This window comes from Haliotis rubra, unplaced genomic scaffold (assembly GCF_003918875.1).
Source record: "Haliotis rubra isolate DU_JTF1 unplaced genomic scaffold, ASM391887v1 Scf12, whole genome shotgun sequence".
NCBI lineage: Eukaryota > Metazoa > Mollusca > Gastropoda > Lepetellida > Haliotidae > Haliotis > Haliotis rubra.
This window is the reverse complement of record NW_025765114.1, coordinates 4059304-4082434: the sequence shown is the minus strand read 5'-3', so window position 1 is coordinate 4082434 and position 23131 is coordinate 4059304. Positions and strand designations below refer to the sequence as shown.

The 23131-nt window shown below is 41.8% G+C and overlaps 1 protein-coding gene across 2 annotated transcripts in view; it reads left to right on the top strand.

Annotated features, from left to right (window-relative positions):
* The first annotated feature begins 54 nt into the window (after positions 1–54).
* LOC124262887 (cleavage and polyadenylation specificity factor subunit 5-like) overlaps positions 55–23131 on the top strand; it is a 61020-nt gene continuing 37943 nt past the window's right edge. The window contains exons 1-6 of one of the 2 annotated variants that reach the window (XM_046697484.1): positions 55–186; positions 6762–6962; positions 8507–8570; positions 15427–15516; positions 16667–16742; positions 21808–21922. In XM_046697484.1, the coding sequence (XP_046553440.1) occupies positions 59–186; positions 6762–6962; positions 8507–8570; positions 15427–15516; positions 16667–16742; positions 21808–21922 (674 nt within the window). In that variant the 5' untranslated portion in view covers positions 55–58. Of the gene's footprint in view, positions 187–6761; positions 6963–8506; positions 8571–15426; positions 15517–16525; positions 16602–16666; positions 16743–21807; positions 21923–23131 lie in introns of both variants that reach the window. The other variant, XM_046697475.1, reaches the window with a different exon arrangement.

The following is a 23131-nucleotide window of genomic DNA, read 5'->3' as shown; positions in this document are numbered from 1 at the left end:
AACAGTTTTAGCATACGTTAGACATTTTCCGAATACGAAACTATCAATCGAAGACAAAATGGCGACACATGGCAGAGTTTCGGGTTGGCCGAGGAAAAGTGGACAGCCTGCGGGCAGCACTGGCGCTTCTTTCGGAGCAAAGTATTCAGGATCAGTAGCAATGACGCTTGAAAGAACAATTAATCTGTAAGTTGTGTCACTGACAATGCACGTGCATGTGTGAAAACGCTCCTATTTGTAACACGAAAACAAGACCATGTAACCGGCAACCTACCGACAAAGAGAAGCCACGAGTGTTTGTAAATACGATCAACGCTGGCCACCAGAACATAGGCACAACGGATGTTTGTGCAGTTGTACTGTGTTCTTAGTGTTTTTTTTTTGCCCCTATTTACATCTTTCACCTTGTTCATAATCTATGACTCGAAGGGTCTCCGAAAACTAAACGGCGCGAACGACACCTACCCAGATAGCAATGTCCGTTGGGCCAATGTTGGACCAACATTGGCCATCATTGGGCCTACGTTGGCCAATGTTGGCCCAACGAACATTGCTATCAGGGTAGATCTATAGGGCTAGAATGCACTTTACCGGGCGCAGCCCTCGCTGCTCCCTTTACGATCCTTAGGGTTAGGGTTTGGGGTTAGGCACCCTTTACTATCCTTGGGGTTAGGCACCCTTTACGATCCTTAGGGTTAGGCACCCTTTACGATCCTTAGGGTTAGGGGTAAGGGTTAGGGTTAGGGAACCCCAGCAGCGCTAATTAGTCTGAAAGAGTGCGCCCGGTAAAGTGCAGTACTCCCAGAATTGCGTTCACACGGCACTGAATGTACTTTCGGCTATATCATTACAGAGGAATGCAGAATGTTAAATTTCCTATCTGATGTATCCTTGTGTATTCGGTTTTCGGTCATGTAAGGATTGTCGACCAACGTAACATAAAGTGCATGAATAAATCGATAATAAACAAACCTACCTCGTTTGTTTGTTATTTATTTATGATATTCAAATATCTGACGGATTAACCTCGTGTTTCACCCGCACAGCAGGCCTCATAGTTCACTACGCAAAGATCGTGAATGCGGAAGTGACGTCATCTGTTTTCGTTCACTTCATTGGTTCTCCGTAAAACAGAAATCGAATAGCAGTATTAGTGTTCCCCCTAGGATTCAGAAAGGGCAGGGTAAATTAAACAAAAAGGGCACTTCATAATCTAAAAGGGCACTTTGGTGAGGATTATTGAAAAAATAACAATAACAAAATGTATACGAAGTCAAATGCTCTTATAATTTTATTTCTAAAGTTCATTTATTACTCTTCTCATTTTGTATTTTAAGATCAAAATTTGGAAAAAAAGCATTTCAAGACAGTAACCTGTTGTCACATTTGTTTACAATTTCACAAAACACGCAAACAACAATTTACAGTCTTCTTTTCTTTCTTGCCAAGCATCTGTTTCCAACTTTTTTCAAGTCAATGTCTGAAACTGACGATGCATTCAGGCTAATCATGAGAAGTCCGTTGCAATTTTGAACACTGAGTCTGTTTCTATGATCTGTCACAATCAGTTTCACTTTTGAGAACACTCTCTCAACTTCAGAAGTGGATAATCACAGTTGCATGAATGGACAGTAATTGAACAATGTTTGGATTCAAGTTTCCAAGTTGAGGCTTGAGTCTTCAAAATGGTGGAGGGTGAACTGGTGTCAAGCTCCTTTACTAGACTCCACTCAATCTGTGTTTGGTCGACATTAAGTCCATTTCTGCCCTTGGTGTTCCACTTAGAACATAATGAACAAAACATCATTCCCTTCTTTTTGTCATCTTCTGAGTACCTCGACCAGGGACGGTTTTGTTGCCACTTTGTGCCAAATGCAGTCTTGTGACCACCATCTTTCTTCTGTGTTGGATTAACTGACTCTGTCTCGTGTGCCCTTGAATTTTCATAGGAAACTACCTCTGACTCGTCCGGTCTGAAAAAAAATTAATACAAAGTTCATATACCATATTCAAAATATTCTTAGATATTAAATTTGCAATCATAATTATTAAAACAAAAATATCACACAATAGTACACCTGAACATAAGTATCTACTGTCGAGAGCCTCGACAAGGGTGTGGCTTCCCATTGTTTGAAATCGTAAAATAGTTTTACGCCTTCAAGACTTACATTTTATGAAATCGACAGTAAACACTAAAACAAGGCTACCAAGTGAAGCTGTTTTGCAAGCTGTATTAACTATTTCATTTCCCAGGACAAACAACAAAATAATTCAAGATCAATTTCAAATTGCCGATGGATTCAAAATGGCGGACATTTTCGAAGTTTCAGATTTTCACCTAAACAGCACAGTCACATGAATATCGGTCCCCCAAGCGCACCAAAATACATCCCATGTAGTTCACACATCGTTGTCTTTAATAAATGAAGGTCTTATTTGAAAGGCATGTGAAATTGAAAGGAAATCAACGGCCTAAAAATCACGAACTTAGAGGCACATACCTGTTAGGAGCTGAAGAAATCTATTAGTCGGCGACACTTCCTTGCTTCAACCTTCACCGCTTCTTCTCTTTTCCATTTGATTCTTTCCTTGGTAGGCATTGTGATTTGCAAAGTTTAATTAAACACATTTGACTTAGCCGGTTTAAATGCCAATTTCCTAATCATTATCAAAACAATATGGTGTCTCCCCTTGAAAGGGAGAGAACTCCGTCCTTAATAAAATCCGGAAAATACACACGGATTGTTGTAAAATCAAGCACAGCTGGGAAAAAAAACTGGGATTGAGGCGAAAAGGGCAGGGCGCAAAACAAAAAGGGCAGGGCGCAAAAATCAAAGGGCAGGGCGCAGCGCCCTCCTAAATGTGCCTAGGGGGAACACTAAGTATTCGTGCTATGCTGATATTTTTATAATATAAAGTTGATAAACATCCAGTCCAAAAAGAATATTTGTAATAGTTCCAGTAATAATTATTAGAAACTATGGTCGTAATAATTTCATGTCAAAGTTAATCATTATAAGACTTTGCTAGTTACATCACATGTCCAGGCATGTTTCAATCCTCCGGTTCGAGCTGACAAGGGCACCAAAACTCATCAGAAGATCTCACTACACATAAGGGGGTGCACAGCTTGAGGTGGACCCAATGGCAGCATGCAGGATGAGTACACTGGGCCCATGACACAGAAATATTCATTGCAGTTTCGAAAATTAAATGAGTATTTTGGAAAATCGTAATAAGAGATGACCCTATCAAGTTTCCATATATATTTTTTTACGACGGCAACGCCACGTGATATGTCATGTGATAATGATACGTCATGCCATAAACAAGCAGACAACGCTATACTGAAAAAGTGGAGCTGACGATATTTTAGATATAGCATTTTGATTACATGAAAATTTATGCATTAGTAAACTCGGTTCTAAAACGTAACATTTACATGTGTTTGCAATCATGTACCTTACTAAATTTCACACGAAGCATTTTGTTAGTCAGAGCTGAAGCAGCTGACCTCCTGCTAAAAGTAACCTGTCTGGTGACGTAATATCTCGCTAATAACCGCAAGAAATGAACATGCAAACGGCCGACCGAAAACAGATGTTGAACGAAAACAGATGACTCGAGGATATATTCAAAATCAAATGCTTATAGTTTAGATTTTTAAAAAAGTAGATACTGTTAAATGTTGTCCGAAATGTTGTTATAGTTATACAATACAAAACCGTAAATTTCCCCTCTTTATCATGCATCAATATAAGCCCTGTGTGATGGTGCACTGTAATGTTTTTCCCCATCTTAAGCGAACAAAATACCGCCTGATACAATGTATCAGGATGACATAAGTATAGCTGAAGGGGTCGTTGTCGGCACAGGTACTAGAGATATGTACCCCCAGGTACGTTTTTGTATACAGAGTGAAAAAACAAACATACCCAGTACCATAAATGGAGGACAAATCCATATTCCACAAACCAAAAGTTGTTCCCGTTCAAGTGATTGCGAGTGTTATCGTGCATCGTGAAATAATCATTACCATGATTACTGTGTATGCTCATTTCTTACATAACGCAATAAAATGCATCTAATACCACATTATGACAGTTCAGAACAAGAAAACGGAATGGACTTGTCGTAGGGTTAAGTTTCTGTATTCTTATTTTGTCTAGCACTCTAGGGTATTCGTTACTGAATACAGAAATGTACCTTGGGCACACAGTTGTAGTACCCGTGCTGACAATGACCCCTTCTGCATAAATATATACCAAATGGATTTGTATGCTTATGTGTAACGTCATATATTCAGTAACGTTATGTATTCAGTATTAAAATTTGGTTGACATAAATGCAGGGGTTCAAAATTTGTTTAAAAAGCCGCTTGCCACAGGGCAAGTGACTTTAAGAAAGTAACTTGTCCTGACTAATTTTCCACTTGCCCTGATTTTATGACATAATCATGATGATGTAATTATGAAAGAATAAATCAACATGGTATTTGGTGTTAATGTTTACTGGACTATTTATTGAAAAGTGATGAATAGCAAAGAAAGATAACTCTACTTTATGATCATTGCAAAATTTAATAGCTACATTTTGATATGAAATTAAATCCTAGTCTATTTGCAGTTTAAAACCATCAGTGGAAATTATCTAGTAGCCCACGGACAGGTAAGATACCATTATTTGATTGCCCGAAATGAAAACTGACTTGTCCTGGGCGTCGGGCGAGGGGATTTTTGAACCCCTGAAATGGCAAGAATTGATGATGTCTAACAGTTTCCGAGGTGGTCAATTCCAGTACAAAAATACACGTTGTATCTTGATATGTTTTGGTAGTATCACATATTACAAGAAATGATGGAATCATGCAACATGATTATACTGAACGTAATAGAGAAATGGATGGCCCTATCTAATATAATCTGATAATAATTTGTTCTTAGATTCCCATATTGTTCTGTTTGTGTGGCAGTATTTTGACCTATGTTGTACCATTATTAACATAGTACCAGCCATATCTTCAAATGTAAAGGAATTACAGAAAAAATACACCATTTTGATTGATGTCATGTCTTGATTTACGGTATGTCTTTTGCAAAATCGGAGAAGGACAACATGGGTATATTGATTAGAATATGTCTTGCCAAATTTCCTATTATTTATATGAAAGGTCTTGGTTTGTCGGTTAGTACTTGACACTCTTTCAACAGCTATAATGGAAATTCTGTTCGTAGTAGTTTTCAACACTGTTAAACCAAACTAAAACTCTGTGTGTGTCTGTAACTGAAAATTCATTGGCTTCATCGTGTAGACTTCAGATGTTTTGAATCATGTTGCACACTTCTTTCTTTATGCCTTCTTATTGTTTGATTCAAATATCAAGACATGGATGGGTGGGTAACTCAATTCTTTACAATAAGCACAAAATGTTCTTGTTTTTTTATGACTACTATACGTAATCATGATAAAAAGGTTTCTGATAAACGTGAGATGGAGCCAGAAGTTTTAGTTTGTTGTGTATATGGTGTGAGTGTGAATTATTTGCCAAGTTCACAAGCCAAGATTACTTGTTCTTGTGTAAAGAACTTTTGTGTTTTGTGTTTTGACATCATGCTAAACAATGACGAAGGTGCTTGGTACCCTATGTCCAGTCAGGGACATAATGTGTACGCAAGACGGCCTATTGTCTCTTGTACGCGAGACTGGTACGCTCTGCGTTACTAACCGAAGAGCTTCACCCTAATTAATTCAATCACCATGGAACCAACTCGATTGGGTGTGAACATGGTGCGGGATGATGTTTGTCTGAAGTTTGTGGTGGTTCTTAAACATTTATGCATGGTTAATAATGCATATATGTACGTGTATGCCAGGCATAATTCCATCCAATCCGCTATGAGTCGAATAATGATACAATCCCAAATATTGTGTGAAGAATACAAATATTGGATAAGGAATACAATAACATGTCAGCAGTTAATGTATTTTTCATTATATTCAGAGAATCAAAAACAAAATAATTTTTTCACAAGTTTTGATGGTGTCAACAATGTTTATTTATCTTGACACAATGACCAGTGACCATGTTACTGTCACATATATGAGACTCTTAACTATTATCCTGCCTCACTTGGATATAGTCCCTTTTGCATTTCTTGCTTTGATAAATAGCCTAAAGCTCAAGTTAAAACACTTCACTTTAAAAACATTCATGATGTTTGCCTCTAATGATTGCCAGTTATGAATTGAAATCATAAGCAATAATAAGGAGATATTGTTTACACGTGAATCGTAACAGCCCTAATAATCAGTGTACATAAAAAAATCAAGTTTACTACTTTGTATTTGAGTGGGTCACTGATAAATTATAGAATTAAAACAAAATGACATGTAATGATAACTTAATGACCAGATGATGATGATGATGATGATGATTATTATTATAGGATATTTGTATAGCGAACAAATCCACACAACTAGTACATGATTCATAGGAATAGATATGTTTTGATGTGAATCTTCTGTTCAGTCAGTCCATCTTTATGGAATAGTTTGTAATCCAGGTCACTAGCCTCTGGTCAGCAGGCAGACAACTGTTTTGACCACTGTGCACATGATTTGTCATCATATTGGGGTGACATTTTTTTTACTGATACAATATACACCATGTCATGTATTATTTCATGTCATTTGGTCTTTTAAGTCTGTTATACGTCTTCAGTCATAGTCTCGTTCAACTTAATGGACTTCTGTTTCAGGTATCCACTCAACAATTACACATTTGGAACGAAGGAGCCTCTGTATGAGAAGGACAGCTCGGTGCCAGCGCGCTTCCAGCGGATGAGGGAGGAGTTTGAAAAGATCGGCATGCGTCGCTCTGTGGAGGGGGTGCTCATTGTACACGAACATGGCCTACCTCATGTTCTACTCCTGCAGCTTGGAACTACTTTCTTCAAACTGTAAGTGTCAGACAAATTAGACAAAAGCATTGCTTTTTTGTGTAGTTCGATAGTAGAAGATTCCAAACAGCTACATTTAGACAAATTGTTACCTGTTGGTTTCTTGCCAAGTCAGCTTTTCTTACACCGTGTGATGTTCATTTAATACAGATCTTTACAAGCTGTTGATATTGTGATTTGTAGTTTCTTGGGAAATTGACTGTAAAATGTTATAATGATAATAACTGATTCATGTCACTACAAATTAATCTTCTTTCACTCTAACATGAGAGAATCTGTATTCTGTGTGTTTTACATCACGCAGCTAATATCCAGAATCTGCTTAACAACATGTGTATGATGGACACAACGATTTGTAATCTGCAATCTGTGAACAATAGTGCAATGTTTTTCACTGTTCTGGTATACAGTCAGGCCGCGGTAATCCGGTCCTCGTTAATCCGAATCCCCCGACTTCCGAACGCTACTCACCGGGCACCAAATCATCTCCCTATATATTGTATATAATTGACACCTCGTTAGTCCGATGATTCAGCTTCCGCCTCCGAACGCTGGTCAGTCGGAACGGATTGGACTAATTAAGTTGTTAACAGCTGCGTTAATCCGAACGATTGAAGTTGACCGCGCTGCTGACTGGTCCACCCAAAGTGACACGTTGTTTGTTTAGCGACTTAGCGACTCATCCCTTTGATCCCTTTATCATAAGTGATAGGGAAATTTCGACGAACACGCTGTTTGGGAAAGACTTCAATCCAGAAATATATGCTTCGGTCCGAATTAAAATTATAAACTATTTTTCGCAATGTTATTGAAAACGATTCTCGGACACATACTTCGGCAGCGGGTCCACAATAGCATTGTCAAAGAGCAAAGTAACGATGTAAATTGAATAAACTAATGAATAAAATCCATAATTTACGTATAGGTAGCGATTTCTTGTCTCAAATGGAAAAAAATCGCCATAGTTTTTTAATAACATTATAAAAATAAACTTCATATTTATCAACAGTAGGATTAGATCTTTTAAATGGTGTATGGGATGTAGTAGCAATAACGTTTTACAAGCTTATAATTTCCTTCATAAACATATAGGCTTCATCTCTGACCTCAGAGTCTCGATAGTAAGGAAAGATATCAAGGGGAAGTAACTCGGTGCATATACTGTGGTTTCAGCAGTACGAACGTTTCACTATCCGAACGTTTTTTTTAAAAAACCAAAGTGTTCGTATTAACGAGGTCTGACTGCATTGGGAAAAACAATATAACAAGTTTAATTTTTTTTGGTATCATTTAACCTAAAATCAATGCATTATCCACGGTAACTCATGATGTTTCCCTTAGGTTGATTGACTAAACCATGAAAATGTGGAAGTGAATGTTCTTTACATTGTTATCTCCCCTGTATTCATGACTACAAAATGGTGGCAACTAAAAAATGAATCATCACAAAGGTTGTCATATCATGTATTGGGTTGGTTGTATATTGTCAGGTTTGTATGTACTTTTTAAGACCTGTTTAAGTGTTAATCTTCGTGCTTTAACAGACCTGGAGGAGAACTGAACCCAGGGGAGGATCAGGTCGATGGTCTCAAGCGGTTACTGACAGAGGTGAGGACTACCATATGCTGTCTCAGTTCTTAGGGACCCGTGAAGTAGTATACACAATGGTGGTACAGGACCAGGTCCTTATACAACTTAGGGGCATGCAAACTTTGATGAAAATCGGTCGAATAGTTTCTGAAATATTGACTTTTATGTGAGCATGGGGTCGGTTGGGAAAAGGCAAAAATGTCCAACTTTTTGTCGTAATTAAGTCTTAATTAATCTAATGAAGTCATTGAGAGTGTTCCCAATGCTGTTTTGCTATAGCATAACCATCTGCCGAGATGCATGCAAAATTTCACGAAAATCGGTCAAATAGTTTAGGCAATAATCACTTTTTTTTAGCATGGGGTCGGTCTGGCGAAAGGCTAACGATCCAACATATTGCCGTACTAGCTATATATTATCGAGGCGAGAGGTGTTTTTAGCTGAATGAAACGCAGGTCTCGGAAGTCATCACCTCTCTACCGTCTCGGGGGTTGCTTTGAGCGAGTGGCGTGGACGAGTATAAATGTGTGTGGCTCTCGGCTGTGATGATGATGCACGGCCGTCTGACTAGCGAGGCAGATGTCTGAAAGTGAATGAAACACATCTCTCGGCAGTTTCCTCCCGGGGTCGTCGTCTGGGTATCACCGAGTGAGCGCTGTGGGCGAGTTGCAGTGTGTGTGGCTCGGCTCGGCTTGTACAACTGGCTGGCTGGCTGGCAACGTTATGTTGATTTCCACTAAATCATACCGCATATCTCGGCAGTTCCCCCGGGTCGACTCGCTGCCGTCTCGGTAGCATTGAGCGAGCGCTGTGGGCGAGTTGCAGTGTGTGTGTCTCGGCTCGGCTATTGACCTACAGCTTGCTGATGTGGCTGGCTACGTTATGTTGATGTCCGCGAAACAGTTTATTGTGAATCTCCTATGATTTGTTTGGTTGTAATGAAAGCTTGTCGGGCCTGTTTCTTCCCTTGTTCTATGAATTTATTTTTCTCGTCTTCGCAAATGATGGCGTTTTTATGAGATTTGGTCCGAATCTTTTGTTTCATTCTATGATATTTTTGCAATTTCTGATAGCACCAAACAAAACTCTTCCTCAGAGATTTTAGAGTCAGTGAGCGTGGTTGTTTGTAATTTTGGAGACGTAACCATTGTTTTTAAAAGATATGTGGGGTGAGGTGAGGGTCATGTCGATCAACCAGTCAGGCTGTTTGAAGTCTGCTAGTGACACCCGCTTGTATACGTTGTCTTTTAAGTGCATGAAGTACAAGGTGTTTTCCTCGCCGGGCAGATTGAATCCCCGCGTGTCCCCGAGATCGGCTAGTGTTACGTTGGGATGATGGTTGTTCATCGGTTGTTTTATACAAAATTACGAAATGGTTTTCAATTGGTTATCGGATAATTCCTCAGACGTGCACTTTAAACCCATGAGATGTATATTGAGTATGAAATTTTTTGTGAGCGATAACGTGTCTTCCACGGTCACGGTGACTCCCTGCAAACTGGTGTAGGCGTTAACGTTCACCCGCACGTAAACGGAGCAAACTTGGTATTGTTGTTGTTTGGCCCAGCAGAGTTTGATCTCTTTCACGATTTCAACGACTTTATGCACCGATGGCGGTTCGCCGAGGTAGACTTTGATGTACAGCGTGGATTTTGCTGGCAGATTTTCCAGGACATCTACCACACTGTCGAATTCAGACACCATCAGCAATCCCACGTTTTGCGTCCTGGGTTTGCTCGACAGCATGTGGGCTACTCTTTGCCTCGACGTGCTGACGATCACACTGCGTTTTGCGTTGTTGTCCGTGAAAACGAGCGTGATGTTGAAATTCCAGTCGATTTGGGATGCGCTAATACCCATTTGTTGTCGTCGTTGAAGATGGGAGTGTACTGCATGTTTCTGGAGACGTCCGTGGTCTCGACGTCGTCCAGGTGGCACAGCCTGCCGCGAAGCGCTGGGGTTATCGTCCATTCGTCCTTGTCGTAGCGGATCAGGTCGTACGAGTGTTGTTGACCGCTCCTTCGGTATCAACGAAATCGCCTAGGTCGTTGCCACCACCACCACCACCAGCGGGTGGCAGTTCGACGCGTTTTTCAGTTGCAAGTCATACAGTTTGCCGTCGAATCCGCGCGTGTCCCCGAGGTCGGAGATCGCTATGTTGGCGCATTTTATAACGCGTGTTCCTGGACCATGAGACTCCGTCATTGTCGTATGTGCAGAGTCGCGCTAAGATATCCTATACTAACGGTATCGTGTTTAACGTCTAAAACCGGTATATTCAATTCCGTGATGTTGCCTCGGATTAATATCTTGTAATGCCGCAACGAAAACGATTCCGTTCTGCTGTCGTTGTACTTTTCCGTTTTCACTGGCACGGCTCTCGGCAGTGTGGAAGGTCGTTCGCCTTGAACGTTGTCGGTCGTGCTCAGCTGATCGAGATGAATGCACCTTTTGCGATACGGAATGAGATCAGGTAATTTCGTGCCTTTACGGTGGTTTCCGGTGGTATGTCTTTCTCGTGTTTTAGCCAACGGCCGACTGAGTCTCAAGTCGTTTTTTTCGTTGTTGGCTAACATGACCGTGCCGTTCCCCGGGTCGATTGCTGCCATCTCGGTAGCATTGAGCGAGCGCTGTGGGTGAGTCTCAGTGTGTGTGTCTCGGGCGCTCATGGCGTACAAGGTGTTTTCCTCACCGGGCAGATCAATCCCCGCGTGTCCCCAAGTGCCCTGGCTAACATGACCGTGCCGTTCGACTCGTTCATTTTGAGTTCGGCTCCCACACGGGTTTGAAGATTTCTTCGTTGAGCGAGTGCACGCTGTAATAGCCGTCCGTTATTTGGTTGCGGGTGTTATTGACGAATAGCCTGTTGTTTTTGCCGTTGATGTTGGTCCATCGCGGGTAGTAGGTGATAACTTGCAGAGCGCGACTTTCGAGCTGACCAGACGTGTTATCGAACGCGTGCAGCAGTTGAACAGACGCTGCGATTCCCACATACATATTGATTCCCGGGCGTCACATACATATTGAAAAAGTACAAACCGGGAGTGTTTTATAAGAGTGATAATATAAGTGCTACCGATCTCACGCAACCGAGTATTGTGGTCGATGCAAAGGATGGTTTACATTTCATAGTTGGGTTCATCATCGTGTTTAAAAATTACGGGTTTTCGATCACAAATGTGAAAACGGTACACGCTTGGTTCCACAACCCAATGCAGTTCTGGCAGAATCAATTCAATTTCGCCGTGTGGTGCGTGACGACCGGGTTTCGGTCTGTGTTCTGGTTTCACGTGTACTACCAGATCAGACGTATCCTGAAAGAAATCAGCACCCCGATTCCGCAGGACAAGGCGTGGAATGTCGTAAACAATCCATACGGTAGACGTGCGTACAAACACGTTTGCAGTGAATTCGAACTAGATCCGAAAGATAAACTCACTCATAAGAAGGCTAAGAATTGCAACGTGTGCATCGAACCCCTGAACGGGGATGTCGTGAGAGATCACTGTCACGTCACCGGCAGGTACAGAAGCACCACTCACAACTCATGCAACCTGAAGCTCAGAATCGATCCCAACACCATCAAAATCCCCGTCGTGTTTCACAACCTTCACGGGTACCATTCCCACTTGATTATGCAGGGCATCTCGAAAGTCGACAGCAAAATAACGTGCATCCCCAACAACATGGAAAAATACATCTCCTTCTCCTTAGACAGTCTGAGATTTATCGACAGCGTTCAGTTCCTCCTGTCTCTAGACAGTCTGGTGAACGCCAACGACCTGAACGACTTCAACATCACCAATCGATACACCAATGCCGAGACTCGACCTCTGCTGCTGAGGAAGGGAGTCTACCCCTACGAATACATGGACGGCTGGTCCAGGTTCGATGACGCGATTGCCTCCCATATACCGCTTTTACAGCAACTTGACCGATTCCAATATCTCTCAGGATCATCACGCACACGTGATTAGTGTATGGGACAAACTGGGCTGCAAGAATTTGGGCGACTACCATGACCTGTCCTTGAAAACGGACGTGCTGCTGCTGGCCGACGTGTTTGAGATATTCAGAAAAACGTGCTCGAAACAGTACGGCCTGGGCCCAGCGTGGCGTCTCCTTCCCCGGTCTCTCTTTGGACGCCTTGTTGAAAAAGACCGGTGTGAAACTGAAACTACTGACGGATTACGACATGCACCTGTTCATGGAGGCAAGGCCTACGAGGCGGGATTTCCATGGCATCCAAGCGATATGCGAAAGGCAACAACAAGAATGTTCCCGGTCACGACCCCCGGCAAACCGATCAAACACATCCTCTTTCTTACCTAGCACCCGAACGATTGACGGTGAACCCGGATTGGATGTCCGAATATCAACAAAACTTGCTGGGAAACAAAAAGCCGACGGTCAACGTCGAAAAACTTGTGCTGAACTTGATGAACAAAACGAAATACATCGTTCACTATCGTAATCTGCATCTGTACTTATCACTTGGAATGAAACTCACGAAAATACACAGGGCGCTCCAGTTCGTTCAAAGTCAATGGATGGAGCCTTACATTCGGTTGAACATGGACTTGCAAAAACAAGCCACGAGCGACTCGAAAAAACTTGTACAAGCTCATGAACAACTTGGTGTTCGGCAAGACGATGGAGAATTTGAGAAAACGCGTTAACGTGAAATTAGTCAGATCCAGCGAGGAAGAAAAACTCAGGAAACTTATTGCCAGCCCGGCGTTCAACCGAAGCGAGATATTCGACGACGCTTTGGCAGCGCTGCACATGAACAAAAGCCACATCAAATTCAACCGGCCTGTTTACGTGAGGATGAGAATCCTCGAATTATCCAAACACTTGATTTACGATTTCTACTAACAACAAGCTGAAAAAGCAGTAGGGCGACAGGTGCGAAGTGCTGTACACGGACACGGATTCCCTGCTAATGGAAATTCGCACCAAGGACGTGTACGAGGACATGAAGAAACACATGCACCTATATGACACCAGCGACTACCCTAAAGATCACCCTATGCACAGCCAAGTCAAAAAAGAGTGCTCGGCAAGATAAAGGATGAATGCGGAGGCACACACTTTGCGGAATACGTCGGCTTGAGACCCAAGATGTATTCCATCAAGAAAGCCGCCGCCGCCGAAATCTGAAAGACGAAAGGCGTGAAAAAACATGTGGTGAAAAAACACATCAAGCACGCCAGATTCAAGGAAGCCCTGTTCAAGAATAAAACGTTCAAACACCAAATGAACATGCTGAGAAGCGACGGACTGAGAATCAACAAGACCTCGCTGTCACCCATGGACATGAAACGACGGATCGCCATCGATGGAGTCACCACTTACGGCGTAGGTCACATGCACATATTAAATAATTAAAACGCACGTAATACATACATCATGGAGAAAATTTATTACAGCCCACACGGGTACTGGAAAGGCGAGGACGCCAAAGCCGCTAGTCTCGGAAGACGTTGCCAAAGCTTGGCTTAAAAACAAGCCATCTGGCAAGTTTACCTGCCGGTGCCTCGGTACATCCCGAGAAGAAAATTTGACATTTCAATGCCGAATCGCGTTCACCAAGCCGACCTCCTATTTCTACCTCACGACAGGGTGAGGCGTAAAACCTACAAGTAGGCCCTGACAGTCGCTGACGTCAGCCAGTCGCTACAAGGAAGCCAAACCGTTGATGACCAAAGATTCGAACGAAGTCGCCAAAGCTTAGAACGCATATACAAACGCAGTCGCTTGGCCTGCCTGCAAATCGATCCCAGACGCGAGTTCATGGGACCCGTGTCACAACTGCTGGCCAAGCACAAAGTCCAGGTGAAACGAGGTGTGGCAGGAGCTCACTGTAGCCAAGCCATAGTCGAGAGATTCAATCACACCTTAGCCAAACGTCTGTTCCCTCATCAGTACTTGCAGGATTTAATGGATCCCAAAAACAGAAACATGGAATGGGTCGTACGCTTACCGCGAGTGGTGGATGTCATCAACAACGAAGTCACCAGACTCGTGGTCAAGAGACCCGTCAAAGCCATCAAAATGAAATCTGTCGAATCGTTGTCGGCAGCGGCACGTTGCTATAAAACAGTGAAAACATTACCTGACCGGGTCAGCGTTAGGTACTTGTACCAGCCGGGAGAATACGAGGGAGACAGCAGAAAACTCGCCACCGATCCGATATGGTCCCTGAAAACGTACAACGTAGACGAGGAACCGAACTTGTACTACTAGAAAGACGGACCGCCGCGAGCATTCGTCAGAGAGGAGTTGATGATCGTACCTCACGACACAGTCCCTTACACATCACCCACCGTGTGATGATAGTTTCTCGTCATGATTTTTTATCAGTTTTGCATGCCTATTTTTCTGCTTAATGTAGCCAGCCAGCCAGCCATCCGTACACCAAGCCGAGACTCGTCCACCCACAGCGCTAGGAGGAGCAACCACCCCCGAGGCGACCCGAGCCTTTTTCCCGAACGACCCCATGCTCACTTAAAAGTCCATATTTCAGAAACTATTTGACCGATTTTCATCAAATTTTGCATGCACCTCAGTAGTAGTATACACAATGGGGGTACAAGATAAGGGACTGATCCAAGGCTTAATTTTTAAATTTCAAAAGGTGACTATGCTTGTCGTAAGAGGCGACTAACGGGATCGGGTGGTCAGGCTCGTTGACTTGGTTGACACATGTCATCGGTTCCCGACTGCGCAGATCGATGCTCATTCTGTTGATCACTGGATTGTCTGGTCCAGACTCGATTATTTACAGACTGCCGCCATATAGCTGAAATATTGCTGAGTGCGGTGTCAAACTAAACTCACTCACTCACTCACTCCTTCATGTCTGTTGCAGACGCTTGGGAGGCAGGATGGAGCCCCTATGGACTGGTTGATTGAAGACACAATTGGCAACTGGTGGAGACCAAACTTCGAACCCCCACAGGTGAAGCATGTTGAATAATCAGCTGAAGTAGTTGTGTAATTGTTAGTTTTAAACAAAACAACTGTGTTTGTTGTATAGCTATGTAAAAGTGTAGTATTACCATGTAGCTCAAATTGTAGGGTCCTGTAAACAGGGTAAATGTTGTGAAGGCAACCTGATTCTTATCACAGAAATTTTATAACAACATTCAAGTCTATTCTTTGAACTTGTTGAATACATCAGACATTACTTTACTGAGTTTATTACCTTGAAACTGAAGAATCTTTTTATGTTAGAATGTTTGCAATATTTTTGGAGTGTAGAATCTTAAGTCAGATAAAGGAGTCATTTGTGCAGTGTGTGAAATAGTTTCAACGTAACTGTACAGGTGTAATGTTTCATGTGGGGTATTTTGTGGAATATTCTTACAGATATGTTGTCAGGGATTTATCTAGACCTAGTCAGAGGTCAATACTTATCCTGAAATCCACAAATTTCAGTAAAAAATCCTGACTTAAACATCTCTCCTTAATGATTTGTCACAGTTATAATTATAAATGATGTTGTGGCTTAGTAGAGGTGAATGCATTTCACAGATATATTTCCAATACAGAGGCTTATTACATTGAATTGTACCTTAAAATACCTCAAAATTGAGATAAATAATGGCACGCCAGATAATCAGGAAGTAGTGATTGCGCGGGGAAAAACCGGCATTTTATTTCGGTCCCGTGGGGTACCGGTTTAGACAGGTTTCACTGTACCAGTATCTCAGAAAACAAGTATGTATTGGCATTGTGTAATCAACGTATGTACAGGCCAGAGCATTACACAAGGAGAAAACAGCCATTTTTCACACTGCATTTATGAAGCTGAATTCTGACTTACAGTTCTTGTTTCATACACTTATGATTGTTGGATATCATGAACCAGTTAGAGTAGTAATTGTCCATGCTGATGCATTTTTGAGTAATAGAAGTAATTGATTGTTTCTTGTTTCCAATGCCTTGACCCCTTTGTTCATTAACAGTACCCGTATGTGCCCGCACATGTTACTAAGCCAAAAGAACGCAAATGGTTATTCTTGGTACAATTACCAGAGAAAGGTAAGACAGGTGGCATTTCTTCTTTCACATGGCGCTTGACTTTAGTTTGCTTTCTTGTCTCGCAGTACCCCTTTGTGCCACCTCATATAACCAGACCCAAAGAACACAAAAGCTTATGCTTGGTGCAACTGCCGGCCCAAGGTATGTACATTAGGTTTCACATCCTCCTTACACAGGTACCTGACACTGACCTCACCATGGCAGCAGCCTCTTCTTCTATTGGTGAGGTGCTTGAAACTCAGCATGTAGTTCTTAGCAGTTAACGAGGGATATATATAGTATGACCAGAAATTATTGAGAATTTTAGGAATATGTTTAATTGGATTTCTAGTATAAACAACCTTGACCAGCTATCAAGTGCTTTGTTTCATTCAAGAGAGACAACTCCATTAATCCTTTTTCATTAATTTGTGAAGAGTTATCCCCCTTTGTTTACTTGCTAGCAGACGACATTTTCAGTGATTTCAGTATGGATGATTTAGAGAAGAGGAAGTTGATTTTAGAGTATTATAACAAGGACCTCAGATCAGCTAAAGTGATTTCAAGTAGAACAGGCATCCCTTTGTCCACTGTTTATCGTGTTTTGAAAAATATTGCAAATGGATATGGCATTGAGCACCAGGGAGGCGCAGGTAGGCCCAGAAAGTTGACTGTCGGTGACAGGAGGCAGCTTGGTATTCTTGTTTCTAAAACAAACGAAGGAGTTTAGAAAACTTAAGGCTGGATATGATTGATAGAGGAACTGTGGCTGTCTGTAAGGAGACAATTAGAACTGAGCTGCATGCAATGGGTTGGCAGAAAAGTCGAGAAATTCCATCACCGATCATGTTACCTGAACAAAAGGGGTGAAGGTTGAACTGGTGCTTACAGCATAGAAATTTTAACTGGGACAATGTGATTTTCTCAAATGAAAGTTCTGTGTGGCTGTTTCCTAATACACTGAAATTCTGGACCAAACAAACTGAAAAACCTTTGTATCAGCGCCCAAAGTACAGTCCGAAATTTAACGTGTGGGGTGGCATATCTGTGTTAGGGCATCGCTCCTCTGTGTATTGAAGGGAATATGAACAGTGAGATATTCTCGAGGGACATTTACTTCCATCTGCTCACATGTTCTATGGAAATGTTTGGATTTTCCAGCAGGACAATGACCCATAAGATCGTTCAAAGCATTCACAGGCCTGGTTTCGGACCAAATATGACATTATTAGATTGGCCAAGCTATAGCCCTGACCTAAATCCAATAGAAAATGTTTGGGGACTTATGAAGGAAAGTGTCAATAAGAAATATCTGATAAATATTGCTGAAATGAAAGAAGAGATGGTCTGATATTGGGACAGCATGGACCACGACTTTCTATCTTCTTTGATCAGTAGTATGCCCCGCCCATTTCTGGTGTCCCCCGCCGTGATATTGCTGGAATATTGCTAAAAGCGGCGTAAAACTAAACTCAGTCAGTCAGTAGTATGCCCCGCCGCATTGAAGCCTGGATTGCTGCCCATGGTGACTTGACAAAATACTAACTGTTCACCTGTCTTTGAATCTGGAGTTATGTTCTGCTAATATTCACATTTAATAAGTGAGTGATGAGTGAAAAATAAAATAAAAATTACAATCTTGAAATTCTCAAACATTTTTGGTTGTACTGTACCAGCTGATAAATACACAACTGCAGCACCCTTTCCTTCGTAGGCAAGATGCTTTAAAACATAGCATGTGATTCGTGGCCTATGATTCGTGGCCTATGATCATGGACAGGTCTTTTTGTGGCACAGGAAGGCACTTTCTGTATAGAATGGATGCAGAAAAAATATTATGCAGCATTCCCATGGGCACACAATGATGTTCATTGTATCCATTGTTGATGAGAAATTGAAGGTCCTATAATTGAAATAATAACCAAATCTTACAATACAGAACAAGACCCGATAAAACCCCTTAAAATGTATTATTGACAGACTCCTATTTTGTTAGGTCAAATTAAAATTGGACAGACAGAGGACACATAACAACCTTTTATTATACTGTCAAGATGATTGAAAATGCAGCATGTAATATTTGATAGTTATCATGGCTACATGAAGATAGGTGATAATTACACAGAGACATTACTATGGTTACTTGAAAAAAGGAAAAAAGAAACTTGATGGATATGTTACCATGAATACCTAAAGTAGAAGTTAAAACTGCAATATATGGTCACTCACTATTGTGGATTTACAGCAGCTTTTTTTTTAATTCATGGCCTGCTACCATGGAAACAGAAGGAAAAAGAGAAAGTTGAAAGGAGAATTAATATGCAGAACAGAAAACAGGAATATGTGATGTAATTTGGAGCTAAGCAGAAAATGACATAATAAAGTAGAACTATTTTCTGAAAACTATATGCCTGTGCAACACATATAACTTTCCCCAAACAGGAATAGCATGAAAGAAATCTTTTCACGTTTCGCATTTCTGGCCCCTCATTAGTTTCAGTTCTGTTTTTGTTTAGTGTTCTTGAATGTTCCGTTTACATTAACTTTCATTTTGCTAGTTTTATTTTATTTATATTTTCTGCAGTCACGCACAAGTTTGCATGTTTGCATGGTTGTCTGTGGGGCTTAAAACACAGCAGGAAGCTCTTGTGTTACATGGCTGCCAACATGGCTTAAACACAGCAGGAAGCTCTTGTGTTACATGGCTGCCAACATGGCTTAAACACAGCAGGAAGCTCTTGTGTTGTATGTTGGCCTACAGGGCTTAAACACAGCAGGAAGTGCTTGTGTTGTATGTTGGCCTACAGGGCTTAACACAGCAGGAAGTTCTTGTGTTGTATTTTGGCCTACAGGGCTTAACACAGCAGGAAGCTCTTGTGTTGTATGGCTACCTACAGGGCTTAAACACAGCAAGAAGCTCTTGTGTTGTATGGCTACCTACATGGCTTAACACAGCAGGAAGCTCTTGTGTTGTATGGCTACCTACAGGGCTTAAACACAGCAGGAAGCTCTTGTGTTATATGTTGGCCTACATGGCTTAACACAGCAGGAAGCTCTTGTGTTGTATGGCTACCAACAGGGCCTAAACACAGCAGAAACCTCTTGTGTTGTATGGCTACCTACAGGGCTTAAACACAGCAGGAAGCTCTTGTGTTATATGTTGGCCTACAGGGCTTAAACACAGCAGAAACCTCTTGTGTTGTATGGCTACCTACAGGGCTTAAACACAGCAGGAAGCTCTTGTGTTGTATGGCTACCTACAGGGCTTAAACACAGCAGGAAGCTCTTGTGTTATATGTTGGCCTACAGGGCTTAAACACAGCAGAAACCTCTTGTGTTGTATGGCTACCTACAGGGCTTAAACACAGCAGGAAGCTCTTGTGTTATATGTTGGCCTACAGGGCTTAAACACAGCAGAAACCTCTTGTGTTGTATGGCTACCTACAGGGCTTAAACACAGCAGGAAGCCCTTGTGTTGTATGTTGGCCTACAGGGCTTAAACACAGCAGAAACCTCTTGTGTTGTATGGCTACCTACAGGGCTTAAACACAGCAGGAAGCTCTTGTGTTATATGTTGGCCTACAGGGCTTAAACACAGCAGAAACCTCTTGTGTTGTATGGCTACCTACAGGGCTTAAACACAGCAGGAAGCCCTTGTGTTGTATGGCTACCTACAGGGCTTAAACACAGCAGAAACCTCTTGTGTTGTATGGCTACCTACAGGGCTTAAACACAGCAGGAAGCCCTTGTGTTGTATGGCTACCAACAGGGCTTAAACACAGCAGGAAGCTCTTGTGTTGTGTAGCTACCAACAGGGCCTAAACACAGCAGGAAGTTCTTGTGTTATATGTTGGCCTACAGGGCTTAAACACAGCAGAAACCTCTTGTGTTGTATGGCTACCTACAGGGCTTAAACACAGCAGGAAGCCCTTGTGTTGTATGGCTACCTACAGGGCTTAAACACAGCAGAAACCTCTTGTGTTGTATGGCTACCTACAGGGCTTAAACACAGCAGGAAGCCCTTGTGTTGTATGGCTACCAACAGGGCTTAAACACAGCAGGAAGCTCTTGTGTTGTGTAGCTACCAACAGGGCCTAAACACAGCAGGAAGTTCTTGTGTTGTATGGCTACCTACAGGGCTTAAACACAGCAGGAAGCTCTTGTGTTGTGTATTGGCCTACAGGGTCTAAACACGGCAGGAAGCTCTTGTGTTGTATGGCTACCAACAGGGCCTAAACAGAGCAGGAAGCTCTTGTGTTGTGTATTGGCTTACAGGGCCTAAACACGGCAGGAAGCTCTTGTGTTGTATGGCTACCTACAGGGCTTAAACACAGCAGGAAGCTCTTGGTTTGTGTAGCTACCAACAGGGCCTAAACACAGCAGGAAGTTCTTGTGTTGTATGGCTCCTTACAGTGCCTAAACACGGCAGGAAGCCCTTGTGTTGTATGGCTACCTACAGTGCCTAAACACAGCAGGAAACCCTTGTGTTGTATGGCTACCTACAGGGCTTAACACAGGAGGAAGCCCTTATGTTGTATGGCTACCTACAGGGCTTAAACACAGCAGGAAGTGCTCTCCTGTAACAGACTGACCTTTATGTTATCTTGCATTATTATACAATGGACATTCTCAAAATGTCACGGATGTCATGCATTACACATTTGTATCTGGTCACACCTTAGTACTTCCCTGATCTCTATTACTCTAGTCATCTTAAATTGCCACACATGCTAATACAACGTAACACGGATTTGATAGACTATTGCAGGATACTCTAATTATGTTGTAATATTGCTGTTATGTTGCTGTCAGCAGTGTTAAACTGTGCTCACTCACTCACACACTCACACACTCACTCCTCCACTGATGAAGAAGCTGTTCTTAGCTGATCTGCATCTGTTAGGCAGTAGTCTGTTGGTATTTTCAGGAGATTACACTTCCCTGGCAGACTGTTGACTATTATGAAGTGTCAGGTTCCATGTGCATTTTAAAAGAAATATTTTCGCCGCTACTGATGGTGTGGATAGTTGCTCTTGCTATCAACCACATGTTCGTCTGTCTTGACTCTACAGTTTGTGACACTGTGATTTAGCTGGAATATTGCTAATGGCAGGGTCAAATTTCAACCAAACAACAAACATTTTTGTTCATGTCCGCTACGGACACTTAAATAGCTATTGGCTTCCGTGTTCAGTATCTGTTATCTGATGTGTTGTTTTGTTGTCAGCTTTATTCGCAGTACCTAGGAACTACAAGCTCGTCGCAGCACCATTGTTTGAGTTGTATGACAACGCAGCAGGCTATGGTCCCATCATCTCAAGTTTACCACAAGCTCTTGGCAGGTCAGTGTTTATCTTTGAGTGCATGTGGCTCCAACTTCAGAACTTGCCAAATTACCTTTCATTTTCAGCTCACTTCTGTTTGTTACAATCTTTTGAAATGAAATGCCATAAAGATGAAAAGATTACGATTTTGGAAATGAAGTATTAGCCTAATTTAGGTCAGTTGTTTGGTCGGAATCCTTCCACCTTTTTCTTTTCCTGTTGTGAAACAGACTTGCACTATTTTTGTTGTTTGGGGATCAGGTTGGACTGACATTTATATTGAGCTGGAATGTTTGAGGAATGAATGGGCAAGACCACCACAAGTTTCAAGATGTTGATGATAATAATTTGAAATTAAAACTGCTGGGAACCTTTTAAATCTTTTGTTGACCAAACAAGATGAACAATTTTCGTGATCTCGCTAACCACATGAATGTCAGAATCTGATTGGCTGAGATCAGTTCTACTAGTTTCAGTGTACCGTGCAAACATGTATGGTTTCTGTGGTCCGAACTGCCGAACTGTTGGCATTATGTTTGTAGCTTACCAAATGCGTTCTTTGATTGGCATTCTAGAAGTTGAGGATATGAAGAATGAGGACAATTTTTATTGATATACAACTTCTTTATTCTGTATAGGCGACGTTTCGACGTAGATTCTATGTTAACGACATTAGAATCTATGTTGAAATGTCGCCTATACAGAATAAAGAAGTTGTATATCAATAATAATTGCCCTCATTCTCCTTTACAAATGTGGTTATACATCTCTAATTTGTTGACTAAGATGCTATTTATACGTTCTGCATGAAATGTATATAATGCTAAGTTTGATTTCTGTCATCTATTGTTTTGGTGAATTACATGAATGAAGTACATTGACATATGTCCACAATGAAGTGCAGTTCGGATAACTCAATAATGTTTCTTGGTCCGATAAATATCGAGACAACAGTGCTCGACTGTACACCTCTGTGAATAGTGTACTACCTGCACAGGTGGAAACCCCATATACTGAGCAGTCACTGCTCCATGTCTTACAATTACTACCGACATATTCATATGTTGTACAATACAAATAGAATGACAAGCCTCGAGTGATTTGGAGTGTGCATATATCGGGTGCATTGTTGGACATTTACACTGGTCTACTGACCTAAGTCTAGTATATTTTCTAAAGGGCAGAAATTCAATAAATGGTGCTCCAGTGGTCTTTTGTTATTTTGGA